General features: G+C 43.8%; 1 protein-coding gene across 1 annotated transcript in view; it reads right to left on the bottom strand.

Moving 5' to 3' along the window:
* The window catches only part of asic4a (acid-sensing (proton-gated) ion channel family member 4a), a 67,013-nt gene extending 56,595 nt beyond the window's left edge, over positions 1-10,418 (bottom strand). The window contains exon 1 of the mRNA XM_053440126.1: positions 9,843-10,418. Coding sequence (XP_053296101.1) covers positions 9,843-10,418 — 576 coding nt within the window. The remainder of the gene's footprint in view (positions 1-9,842) is intronic.
* Positions 10,419-12,840: the final 2,422 nt, after the last annotated feature.

Below are 12,840 nucleotides of genomic sequence, written 5' to 3' on the forward strand. Positions count from 1 at the left end.
GCATTAGGAAAACACGTAATTAATCTTGACAACACTATTGGGGAACACGTCTACAGTTTGCGCTTGTTTGAACAAACAAACGCCCGGTGTGGCTGGGCGATCACGTGAGGAGGGGACAAAAGGGATGTAGGTAAATAAAGCATGACAGATGTGACACTGGACAGAAAGCTACTGAGCTACCGAAGGGAGACACATGAATACAAAATAAAGAGGAAAAAAGAGATGAGCTGAAGAGGAAGATTGTTTTTCTAAATATAAATGAAACATCGCACTATACAAGTAAGATGATAAAGCAATGCACAATATCATATTTACTTTTTCAGGACCTTGGTGCATCACGGCCTCCCTCGTCATTTGGGATAAAATCTTGATTTTCAGCACGAGTGCTGCCTCACAGGTTCCTGATCTAGGATCTGTGATGTTTCAAAATGTTTTTTCACCCAAAAATTGCTAGGCCTCTATAATGGATATTCATCTATGTTCAAATTCTTTAAAATTGCATAGAATGAGAGACCAGGATATAAAGAGAAAGCTTTGTATGTGCTAATTATATCACAATTTATGTCGCGCGTGATTCTTCCCCTTCACGCAAGCTCATCTCGCCGTAATGGATTTGCTCCTGACGCCTCCTAACCAAAATGAAATGCTTGGATGACAAAATAAGTGGTGGCAATTCAAACTGGGTGTGCTAAATCAGCTGACATTTCACTGCTCCTGAAGGTCAAGTGTTTTGTCAGCGTGGACAGAGGCTGGCAACAAAGCTGCCAACATCCGGTGAAAGATTTACTGTCCACATGTTATCCCAGCAAGGCGTGAACGTTTCCGAGAGGAGGGGAAAAGGCTGGCGAACGGGAGGTGGAGGGAAAAGGTACCCTGACACTGCAGTGGAGGTTTGCATGTAGACTCTTAGAACGTTACAGCGTGTATGTGTAAAGAAAGTAATGCTCTGTATTTTGTATTTTGTAGTTTGTGAAGAGCGAATGTGCAAAACTGAAATCTCAGAGTGAAAAAGAGATTGATAGTTGTAAAAACAGACACAAATAGAGGGAGAAGACAAACAGTGAAGAACGGGATGAAACCGCGTTGCAATAGATTTGAATGATTGATTGTTTTTTGATCTAAAGCACAGTTTGAAAGACAGCAGTTTATGCATCGTCATATGTAATCATAAGTAAAGTAGTGAAACTAGAAAGCAGAAATCTGTTGAATATACTGTCTCTATGCTGCTCTCTGTATATGCTCAATAAAAGGTTTATATTTTCGTGGCGAGTTGTTGGTTTCTCTTGCTGTTCAAAAAAAGACCCACAAAGAATTTAGGTGACACCAATTTCAGATTAGCAGCTCGCGGCTAAGATACTAATCTAAAAATCTGTGAGTTGTTGAGTGTCGGAGACAGAAACAAGCAGGGCTGCTGGAATCTGTGGGGGGGGGGATTTGGAGCACACAATATCTTTGTTTCATCACCTTGAAGGTTTTGAATCAGGACCCTCAGAAGGCGGAGCTGTAAAGAAACGGTGTCTCCTGTCACTCTGTGAAGCTAACGTCAGCTCCAGCAGATGCAGAGCGGCGCTGTCAACATTGTTGCCAGCCCAAATGAAAACAACACTGTGTGATGTGACTCAACCGCAGTTTGTCGTTACCGTACGTGGGCCACTGTGCAGATTTCATCAATAAAAGATGACACCACTTCTTCATGTTGTGACTTATTGGAATATTTGAGTGTAATTTTAGCTTTAAAACCAAAAAGGAGAGCTATTGCTTTATTTTGGGGATAATTTTAGAAAGAGGGTTGTGAGATATCAACCCCAGGATCTGATTCTAGCCGTCTATCCGTCAGTCAGTCTGTATGTGGAACGTAAATCTTGTGAACTGCTCATCTCATTGACCAGAGCCTTGCAGTCAGTGGGGGCTGGGCCTTAACACTCAGTCTACAGACCGAGTTGAAATCATCTTCTTCTACATTCTCTGATAAAAAATGGGCCCGCCAGCAATAATATCTGTCTCACCAGATCATTGTGAGGATTTCATTATTCTTATTTCTCCAGTTTGGACTGACACAGACGTTTATGAGTGTTGTGGGTGCTGATCTCCATCCTGGTGACAGCAATCACTTACTCTTTAGTAATTTATCTACAAAGTAAAAGCACTTATTTTGTAGCTGCAATGCTTTATACCAAGCAGAATTACAAACCTGTTATTTTGAAAAGAACTCGGGTTAGAAGACTGTGTAGATCACTTAACAGAACTCTGGAATAACACTGGTTAGTATGAATCCAGCGTAAAAAAACAGAATACATAAAATGTATTCTGCACCATAGCAGCATAAAAACATTAAAAAGGACAAAATAACAACTATCATAATTAACCATAAAAATAATCATATAGTGGTCCGAAAAAATCCTGTATTTTTCTCAGTGTTCAGCCTTATGAGAAGTGAAGCCAGCTGTTTGGTCAGGATGAAGTCTTCTAATGTTGTTGGTCATATTGTGATTAAAGAGGCTCTAAGGCTAGAATCTTTATCTGCAACACAGCAGTAGCTCTCGAACAGCAATGGTAAAAAGGCGAAGTAAATTCAATTCTGATGGAAATTCTTAACCCAACATTGATTCTACTAAGCTTTACCAAACAGTATAAAGACATAACCAGGGTCTCTTCATAGCCACTGGCCTCAAAGACGCCCAGTAGGAGCTAGCAACATTAGGAAGGCATTATTTTGAATTATTTAACGCTTTCTATCATAGCATATTGTTCCATAAGCTCTGTGTGCATTATTAAGTAATTTAGAATGTCAGGGTTTTTCCGTCTGTACAAACATCACGCAGGAATGGGGGGAAAAAAAGCATTTGGTACATTTGCTGCTGACCCAACCTCAGAGCCATTTGACAAATCATGGCATGCATCTCCCGAGAGGAAGCCACAAGGTATGCCAAACATCATCATGAGGACGGCCTGCTCTCTGTGGTTTACCCCAAAAAGCCATACAGATCCAGACAAAGTATCACACCTGTCATGACACTTTAGTGTTTATGTACTGTAGCTCAAACCCTGTTTTCATTAACCGTAGCCAGGAGTGCCCAGAGAGAGAGAGAGAGAGCGAGAGAGAGAGAGAGAGAGAGAGAGAGAGAGAGAGGAAAGAGAGACAGAAAAGGGATGTTAAAAAGCACGTTTGTTGAGAAAAACATTATGTGTGTGGTTACATAAAATAAAGAAAATCAGCAAGGGCCACAGCCAAGTGTGTGACAAGATATAATTCAGAATAAAGGCCAAGTGTCCAGCCAAGCGGACAGATGAGACCCTCATGTTCAGACGACGCCAGGGGTTAATATTCACTATGACATTTGTGCTCTATGCTATTTCCATCTGCGGAATTGTAGCAAACTGACATTTTCATCCGTGTCGCGCTGACCATGATTTCTACATTTCAAATCTATTGAAGACATCAGATACACAGGGGGGGGGGGGGAGCAGTACAATGTGAGGTGTTGTTTGATGAAAATCTGAAATATCGACACATGTGAATTAACAGTGAGTCTCTCGAGCTTTTCTCTGGATTAAATCAGTTGACTTTCAATCAGAAATGTATTTTACTTCAATTTTGCCTCCGTTTGGTCGTAACAGTAAACCAGCACACTATAACTATAAATGTTGGGTCAAGCTCAGCTCAGTTCACCTTTTTGAAGGTGAATGACTCAAATAATCTTGCAGACACCCTTGATTTAACATATAAGTCACCACTGCTGCCCCCCCCCCCCCCCCCCACACACTCTCTCTCTATTGTAGTCTGCAGACCGCTCGGCCCACAGCAGCTTCATTGAAGCGTGACATTACACTGCTAGCTAACCGCTTTTCTCTCATTCACATTAACCCTGTTATTGTTGGTTATCTTACTGACATTTCCTCATTTAAAATCTTTAATCTTCCATTTTGACAGCTGGGTAATATTTGGAGAGATTTTTTTTTTTTTTTTTGGCCAATTAGTTTAAATTTAGAAACTGGCTGCTAGGCGACATTAAGCTTTTAAAGTAAGTAATTCTGGTTTGAACTCAAAATCATCCCACATGGTGCTCTCTCGTTTGACGCCTCTAATTTAGTGGCTCAAGTCCATGATCTGGAATGTGCCCCCGTCTATGAGTTACTTCTGTGCAGTCGGAGTCAAGAAAGAGTAATAAAAGCAGAAGAAAGCACCCTGACTTTTCTTTGTATCAGTTCACGTCCCTACCCGGAGCATTTAATTATCGTTGTTTCGGTTTCTATTTTTTTGCACTCCTGCGTAGAACTGAACTACACCGTTAAGGTGTCTCTATTTTTTTGTCCATCTACTGCATGCGCTATCTCCCCCAAAGTAATTAAACCTTACGAGCACGAGGAATGAACAAGCACAAACCCATTATGGTGGCGCTGGTCTAAAAGCAAGCTTGGTTAATTTTTCAGAGGAATTTTCCACTAATGTATTCAGAGAGTGGGAAACACGACAAAATAGAAAGCTCACATTGGAACTAAGAAGAAAACTGTGCTTGGCTGAAGGCTTTCGAATAATCCTAGCTATCTGCATGGCGAACGCACGTACAATTTAAAGGGGAAAAAAAGGCTAAATTGAGTTTGAGTCAATTATATTTTTAAGAAAAATGCATGTTCTCTACTAAAGTAACTTCTAAGCTTCACCAGAAAAGAGATCAAAGTATTTTTCCTACATCCACTGGCTAATGAGTCGGTTTGAAAGCCGGGGACGGACAGCAGGACTGTGGGCAGTGGCTTTAACTGGGTGTATTTGGGTCACTGACGCAGAGGAGATGCAACTGAAGCCTTTCACACTGATAATATATAGCAACTTTGAAAATGACCCCCTCACAACCATTTAATAGCTGTGTTGCTGTAGGAGGACGTCAGAAACATTAATATCCAGGAGAAAAAAACAAACCTGCGACATACACACTTCTTTTTTTAGAGCTAATCCATTTGACTTTTTAAAATGTCTGGGTAATCTAATCAAGCAAATAAATGCATTCTTCATCTATTCCTGTTTGTTCTTCATTAGGTAGATCCTAACTCAGGCAGAGCTGCCTTGGTGGAAACATACATTTCTCGCACTGCTAGACATCGATCAACTCCCATGTGAAAAAACCTCCATTTTGACTTTCGGATTCCGACTTTAAATTTGACTTCACTCTATCAAAACACTCATTCCTCCCAATCCCTCCGTGCAGAGACCGGGCTGTGAGTCATCTCGCGCTGCTCGATAATTCCAGCGCCCTTTAGGGAAAAGGTAGACAGTGTATATTGATTGATTTGGGCTGGATATACGCTAAAACAAACAGATATCTTGTTCTAAAGATCAAATTCTTCACTAACTCTGGCGGCATTACCAAATGCAGCTGAGACCGGGCCCAAAACACAGGCACAGGATAATTAGTCACACCAGGCTCGGAGTAGGAAGGGCAGGGAAGCAATCTGACTGCAGGATGTATTGATCTCTCTGAGAGGGAGGGGCACCCAGTCAGGAGTCATGATCAATCTTGCGAGCCCGGCTCTCTCAATCTGTGATGAAACCTGTGTGTGTTTGTATGGGGAAGCATTCCATCTGCACTCTACACACTCTGAATACACATGTTTGTGTGTGTGTGCAGCCACATTAACACTACCGACGGCCTGGTGTATGACTTGTCAGAAAGAGACAAATGTCTGTGTGAGTAAAAGACTCCCAGGGGTTAGAGAGAGAGGGGGGGAGGGGGTTTAGCTGTACCACAACATCGGAAGCCTTCATCGTGGAGTTAAAAGCCATGCCTTAGCCACAGATCCCCCTCATCAAACCCACAGTGCAAAGCGTGGCACGGCGAGGGGTTTTAAAACCGGCTCAGGGAGTGATAGAAAAGGTAAATCTTCCCCCAGATATAAACTGTTTGCATATTGGTGTTATCCAGCGGCTGGTCACAGGTGGGTTTCATCTGATTAGACAGTGGTGATGCATATCAGGAGGAGCAGCCGACAAACTGCACCGTAATTCATCTTCCTCTGATACGCTAGAGGAGGAGGAGGAGGAGAAGCTGGGGAGGGAGTAGAGAGGGACTAAAGTGGCTTGTGATAGCAACAGTCCACCTTTTGCCTTCATGGCGTAGACAAGATATGGAATCAGTGGTTTGTTTTTTTTGCATATTAGGAAGGGTAAAGAAGGGTAAAATAGAGGAAAGTAGCAGGTATTTTGTTTGTTTATGGGATGTGGTGTAGTAATGCACGGCGCTGGCCTCAGGGTTGGGTGTGTGGATCAGATATCAGACGGCATGCTAAGCTGCAGGGACACCCACAGCAGTGGAACTGCAGATGGGTAATTGACAGCCTGTTGGAGACGAAGCCAGTCCAGATAGCCAGTCACTTTCACGCTCCCACACTCCTCGCTCTCCACCAGGGGGAAGGAGGATGGCTGTGCGAGACGTGTCAGCGTGTGCTTGTGTGTGTAAGTGTATACGTGTTTGTGTGTGTGTTGGGTGGGTGGGTGTACTATTAAGGGATGTACAGGCTTTGACTCACTGGGGAAGTGGATGTCACTCTCACAGTCATCTGCACATAACAGGGAGGACCACACTCTTGTATCTTTTTACAGACGCATCGGCTCGAAAAACCACATCTTACACACCACGGCACACCCGGGTAAGAGACGTGACAAATGGTGTGACCTTGCCCCCTCTGCCCGTGTGCATGTGTCAACATGCCAGCCAAATGCAAAACTTGTTTCCCAGTGGAAATAAAGCTGGAAACCGTAGCAGTATGTAGTTTCGGTGACTCATCTCCGTACAAGTGCAATGTTTTTCCTTTGCTCACCAAATGTTTTTTTCTTCCCCACGTGAACCACACAATGGGCAGAATATTTATTGAGATCACCTCAATAACGTCTCTTTTTGTGACATTTATTCACAGTATTGATTCACATAAATGTAATTTTTGATTTCACGCCATGAAGACAGGACAGCTGAACAGGGTCAACGTCATCCGTGACTTATACTATTAAACATTCAATTATCTATAAAACACACAACAGGGGCTTCGGTACAATGACAGACTGCAGGCGGAGAGCTGCTCGCTGTTGTCCCCGTTAACCCGTGTTTTTATAGATCACCTCACATGCTTCCCTATAGCTGTTTAGCTATCTCCATGAATATATGCAGAAGGGATCTGTCCTTGCTGGGAGCAAAATCTGATAATGCAGCAGCAAACACAGCTGAGAGTCAGAGCAAACCAATTCAGAGCTCTGTTTGAAAAGAAAAAAGCCAAAGGGCTCACTGCTCATCTCAGCGACAGCACCGCACAAAAGATGAACAATTATTCAGAGTCAGACTAGGAGAAAATATTAATCTATTTATTCATGGCTTGTTGAATCAGCTTTATCTTCTGTGATTAATCCAAGTCAATAATGTAATCTTTAATTATAAAGAATGGCCTTATTACCGACGTCAAATAATCACGCTAGTCCAGCATGCCGAAGAGAGGAAAACAAATTTCACTGCTGTGTGGTTTCTGTATTTTCCTCCCTTAAATTAGAGCAGCCAGACGACTGTAAGTATTCAATTAAGCCTTTTGAACTGTGACTGAATGCATAGTGGGAATAAACTAATACATTAAAATATAAGTATAAAAAACCCATACATGCATTTCTTGAAATTGAGGTATTTAAAGCATAAAACATTTCTCCATATCTCATTCAAATGCAATTTGTTAAATTAAATTATAAGCAATTAGTAACGAGTAGAATACGGCAAAATGCAAACCTGAGATCCAATGCCCCCCGCCCAAAATGGTTCATTAACAGAAAATCTATGATGTCGATAATATTTCAATTATATTTCATCATCTCCCAGATTGATCAATGGAAAGAAAACACATTACAAGAAGCCGATGTGGTAGGAAGAAAAATGACAGAGGGTTTTGTATGTGGGCTTGAACATGTTTCCATGTGATTAATATCACAACATCTGTAATATTGGCTTTTCCATGCCGTACTAAATGATAGGATAGATAAAGATAGGACACACACATATGCAAACAGTTTTTTTTCATTTGCACCGTGACTTTTACATTCTTTTTCCCAGGACTCCCAGTGCTTCCTCCCAGTGCTTCCTCTGCATGCACTCCCAGAAGTGCATCCGCAGACTAAGTGATTTGTCATGCACGGAGGCAGCAAGCAGCCTGTAAGAAATCTAACTGACAGCCCCAGAAAATGCCGATCACATCGCAGACGGAGACAAAACAGCAGCTTAGGGAACTTTAAACAGGATCCTAATCTGTGATGAAGTCACCTGCCGTCCACGGGGAGCGACCGGACGTTTCATTCACTGACACGGGACAGACGTGTCCTGGATGTCAGAATTGCCCGCTAATGAATGTACTCAGGGAGGGCAGGGTGTCAAAGTGTCAGAGGACATTGCTGTCAAACTTGCTCCAAGCACATTATAAACTTTTAGAGTCATGGAGTTGCTTTTTGGGTTTTCCGGCTGCCCTGAGGAGCCTGATAGAGCAACTGAGGATTTGTTGGAGGGGGATCTATTCTCATGTCACAGGTGATTTGATGTCCCCCATGTGAGAGGCTGCCTTTGAAGACAACTGGGAGAAATAGATACATCCGTGCGTCGTTAGAGAAACCGAACCAGAGGCCGTGATATGTCTTTTTCTGGTCTAATTTGGCACATCACAGGTAATGTAGTGCCATCCATGTGATGAGACGGAATCTTTAGGTCTCAGGAAGGTGAGCATATCAATGTTCAACATACCCTATTAAGACTTGACACCTGCACTTTGTCATCACAAAAGCAATTGCATATTCCTTTTCCTGTAGGAGAGATGGGGAAATCCATCTCCTGCAAGGACAGTGCCTTTAATAAATAGTGCACAGAACACAGGCACAAACTCTCCCTCTTTCCCCTGATCCCTTGCTCCCTCTTTCTCGCTGTCTTTCTCTCTCTCTCTCTCTCTCAAACACACATAGACACACACACAGAGACACACATTTTCTCTCTGATGGAGATTGTTCCATCCCTTTTAGTCAATCTGGCTAATGCAAAAATCATGTATGTCTGTCTTTAAATATTTAATCCTAACAGCAGCAAGATTGAAATACAACGTTGAAGAGGCATCACTCCTTCTCTCCTGAAAGGTACAAGAGCTCAGAGAGCTCAGAGAGAGAGAGAGAGAGAGAGAGAGAGAGAAAGAGAGAGAGGGGAGAGAGAGGCAGCTGCTCTGCAATGACAGAAAGAGCGAGAGGGGGAGCAACAGGGAGAGAGGGAAAAGAGAGGAAGACGAGACTCCGCTATTTTCGATGACAATTTTGTTGCCATGATGCACTCTGAGCAAACAGAATTGGAGGCAGCATTAAAGCACAGTTTGCCCGGGAAAAGTGTCAAACCACATATGACAGCTCTCTGTTTGTCTGGCTTGGGAGTCGCCTTTGTTCTTTCACATAAGAGATTCTGGTTCAGGCTGAATCGCTCGGCTGGAGAGCAACACTGTTGCTGCTAAGAACTTAGGTTGGAGAGAGATTCAGCTCAATGACTGAGCCGAAGCCATGAATGTTGCATGTAGACATGTATCGTGGGAACCACATGGCCCCGGGGGATGAGTGCAGGCACAGAGAGAATTTCCATCCCTCTTACTCCTTGGTGTTCATTCTACTTTCATGCTCCTCTGTAGTTTGGTATGAACCAGCTCAACCTTGTAAAGTTATGCACACATGCTTTGGCTAAATTTTAAAATCTTTGAATTTTTACTTATACGAGGCTTGTCAACTAAAGCCTTGATGGAACCACTGACGGTGAAGGAGTTATCAGATCACGTGAACTTTGAGAAACTTTTGCACTCACCACGGAGAAGTCCTCGGCCGAGCAGTTCTGTCCGCTGAAATTGCAGCTCATGAGCATCTCTTCTAGCTGATGTCCCGTCCTGTTGAAGATGTCCTGCATATCGGGTGCAGGATACATTAAATCAGTGGGTTTGTGCCCATCCCTGTTTTTGGGGGGCAGACCTGTGAAGTTTGCCAGGTGGTAGATGTCGGCATCAGTGAGTGCGGAGAAGCGAAAGCGGTTGATGTTGCAGATGGTCACAGCGGGGAAAACCATCTCGGGGGTTGCCTCCTCGTTGAGAGCTGTGACATGAGGGTGCTCCAGGTAAGAGATGGCACACTTGGCTGCATGGTACAGAAACAGTGCCAGGGAAGTCAAAAAGGCGAGAGCCCAGAGAGTCTGCCGGATGCCCAGGCGACCGGACACAAAGATGTGGTTAATCCCATGGAGGGAGCAGGAGTTAGCAAACCCGGCCAAGTCCTTGGCTGGAGGCGTGCAGCTCTCCTCGATCAGGCTCTCCTTGTCCCCATCCTGTTTGCTTTTCTGCTTCTCATCCTCCTCTGCAAATTTGATTTTGCAAACAAATTCGATAGGCATGGGGGCAGCCAGGTCTGCGTTTTGGTTTTTATTTTAATGGCAGCTATCAGCCCCGGATCACTTCACTCCCACTTCCTTGGCTTTTGTCCTCCGAGCAGGAAACAACTCCACAAAGAAGAGAAAGAGACAGGGGAGAGTTTGTTGCTGCTGCCGCTGCCGATGCTGCCTGTGCTCTGACTGATAGTGCTGCTGCTGCTCCTACCGCCACGGCTCCTAGTGACTAGAGCGCTGCTGCTGATGATGCTGCTGCTGCTGTGCTGTGCTGCTACTGCTCCGAACGCTTGTCTCACTACTTGATCGGCTCACACACTCTCGCTTATCAGCATTAATACAGCTGTCAAAAAACCGAGCCTTCCACGCTGCCTCAGACCCACGGAAAGAGATGCAGCATTTAGAGACGGGCTAAAATAGACACAGGGCACTTAATAATTCATGAGAAGGTAGCATTGTGATTATTTCCCCCTCACTGACGCGAGTCACAACTTCCCCCGGTCATCCACATGCCTCCCGCAGACAGCCAGCCCCCACCCCCCCCGTTTAATCCACATGCTTGGACGGTGCTTTTACTTCCTGACCTGAATAAAGTTGGAGTTAAAGGTTTTCCTTCTAAACATGCAGCGTTTGATGAAAATCACAGGGGTCGACGATTTTTAATGCCCCCCCCCCCCCCCCATAAGGTATCTAGAGAATCCCTAATTGAAACAATAAAGAGGAGCGTGAGAAGAGAAATTGAGCACGAGGCAACTACTGGCAATCAATCTTGTCTTTGCAACCCCAAAAAAGTAAAAGACTATTGATCCTGTGAACGTGTCCGTCAGAGATTAAGAGAGGCAGTACAACGGTGTTCCCTTATCAGGAGCTAATGGCAGCATCACAGGACTCAAGCACAGGGTTGAATCAGTGACCGTCTCCTGATCCGGACATCAATGCTGCGAAAAGATGTTGATATAAACTATTGATCTGCCTCCGTCCCTCCCCTGTAGCGTGTGTGTCCCAGTGCTGTTAATGGCCCTTTTCCAAGTTGCCAAACAAAATTATGCAAATGCGAGGCAGAAAAGGGAGCGCCCTAATGCATGTTATTCCCCTTTAAATGGAATTAGTCATGCGGGTCACATCACAGGGGGCTGGGACCTCTAGAGAAAAGGCATATTTAAAAGTTAATTCAACCGCTCTAAACACACGTGCCGAGTCAAGTCGGAGAGAGCTTCAGAGAGGCAGAATGGATGCACACGGATACAAAATAAATCAGGTTTGTTCTTGTCCTCCGCACCCTCTTTTAAATTATATTATAACATTTCAAGCTAAGGGCTTTTTTGAACACTTAATGCTAGAAATGATAAGATGGTTCAAAACAGCATATTTGTTGGTGTCAAAAGGCAAAACGTCCCCATGTAAGCCTTTTTTTCCCTCAGAGCTTTTTGTCAGGACAATCCGACATCTGCCTTTTACACCTCTATCCAGCAGAATTGTCTCTGGATGGTGTGTTCTCCTGCTAGATAAACAGAGATATGGTGGATATTGCCTTTACTTGATAGAAGTGGAGTGTGCGTGGTCTAGCTCAGCCCCTGGCAGGCACTGAGGTCTGCTAACCACAGTGTTTTATGTAGTCGCTCCCAGAGGATCCTGGGCTTATTTACAGTCTCACACAGAGGGAATGGAAGCTCACAGTCCACGCCATGACTAAATACCAAATGTGAGTAAAAAACACGCGGCCACATCTGGCACATGAAAATAATTCAAGGAGCGGATGGCATTGTATTTGTTTGTCAGAGCCAGTTATACTCCAAAACCCTGGGCCTGTGTTGTGTTTGATTCCCTGAAAATGAAATACAAAGGATTAAACGCTGCTGACCTTCAAGTTATTTTGGACATTGTGAATAACATGTAATTTTGCACAAACATTAAAACCCAGCAGCAGGGAATTTTGTGTGGCCTCACAGTCTCTCCTTACACAACAGCACATTATACAAATACTGAATTCCTTGATCCATGAGCACCTTTATCCTCCTTTTCAAACACAAGGCTACGCTGTGAGTGTTGTGAAAATAAAAATAAGCAATGCTAGGAAGGTTGAAATGTGCTCTTTTTGATGTGTTTATTGAGAAATAAAAGCAGTTCATTGAGCTGAAAGGTGAGTGTGTGTGTGTGTGGGGGGGGGGGGGGATGATGATCTCCCTCAGAGGACAGGCTGACACTTATCATCTCAGCCAACAGCTGCTTCTATTGGACATCACTGTGGTCAACTGATGCTTTTCTTCAGCTCACTGTCCAAAGGGGTGGGTCAGAGAAGACATGCGCCCATCACAACCAAAAGAAACGAATTATCCCCGACTGTTTGCAGATTTGTTTTTTTCCAAATATGAAATTATTTAGACTGTAAAACGCTGCAGGGTAGATGTGAACATATAGTGGACACTACAAA

The sequence above is a fragment of the Pleuronectes platessa genome, chromosome 14, assembly GCF_947347685.1.
Source record: "Pleuronectes platessa chromosome 14, fPlePla1.1, whole genome shotgun sequence".
Classification (NCBI taxonomy): domain Eukaryota; kingdom Metazoa; phylum Chordata; class Actinopteri; order Pleuronectiformes; family Pleuronectidae; genus Pleuronectes; species Pleuronectes platessa.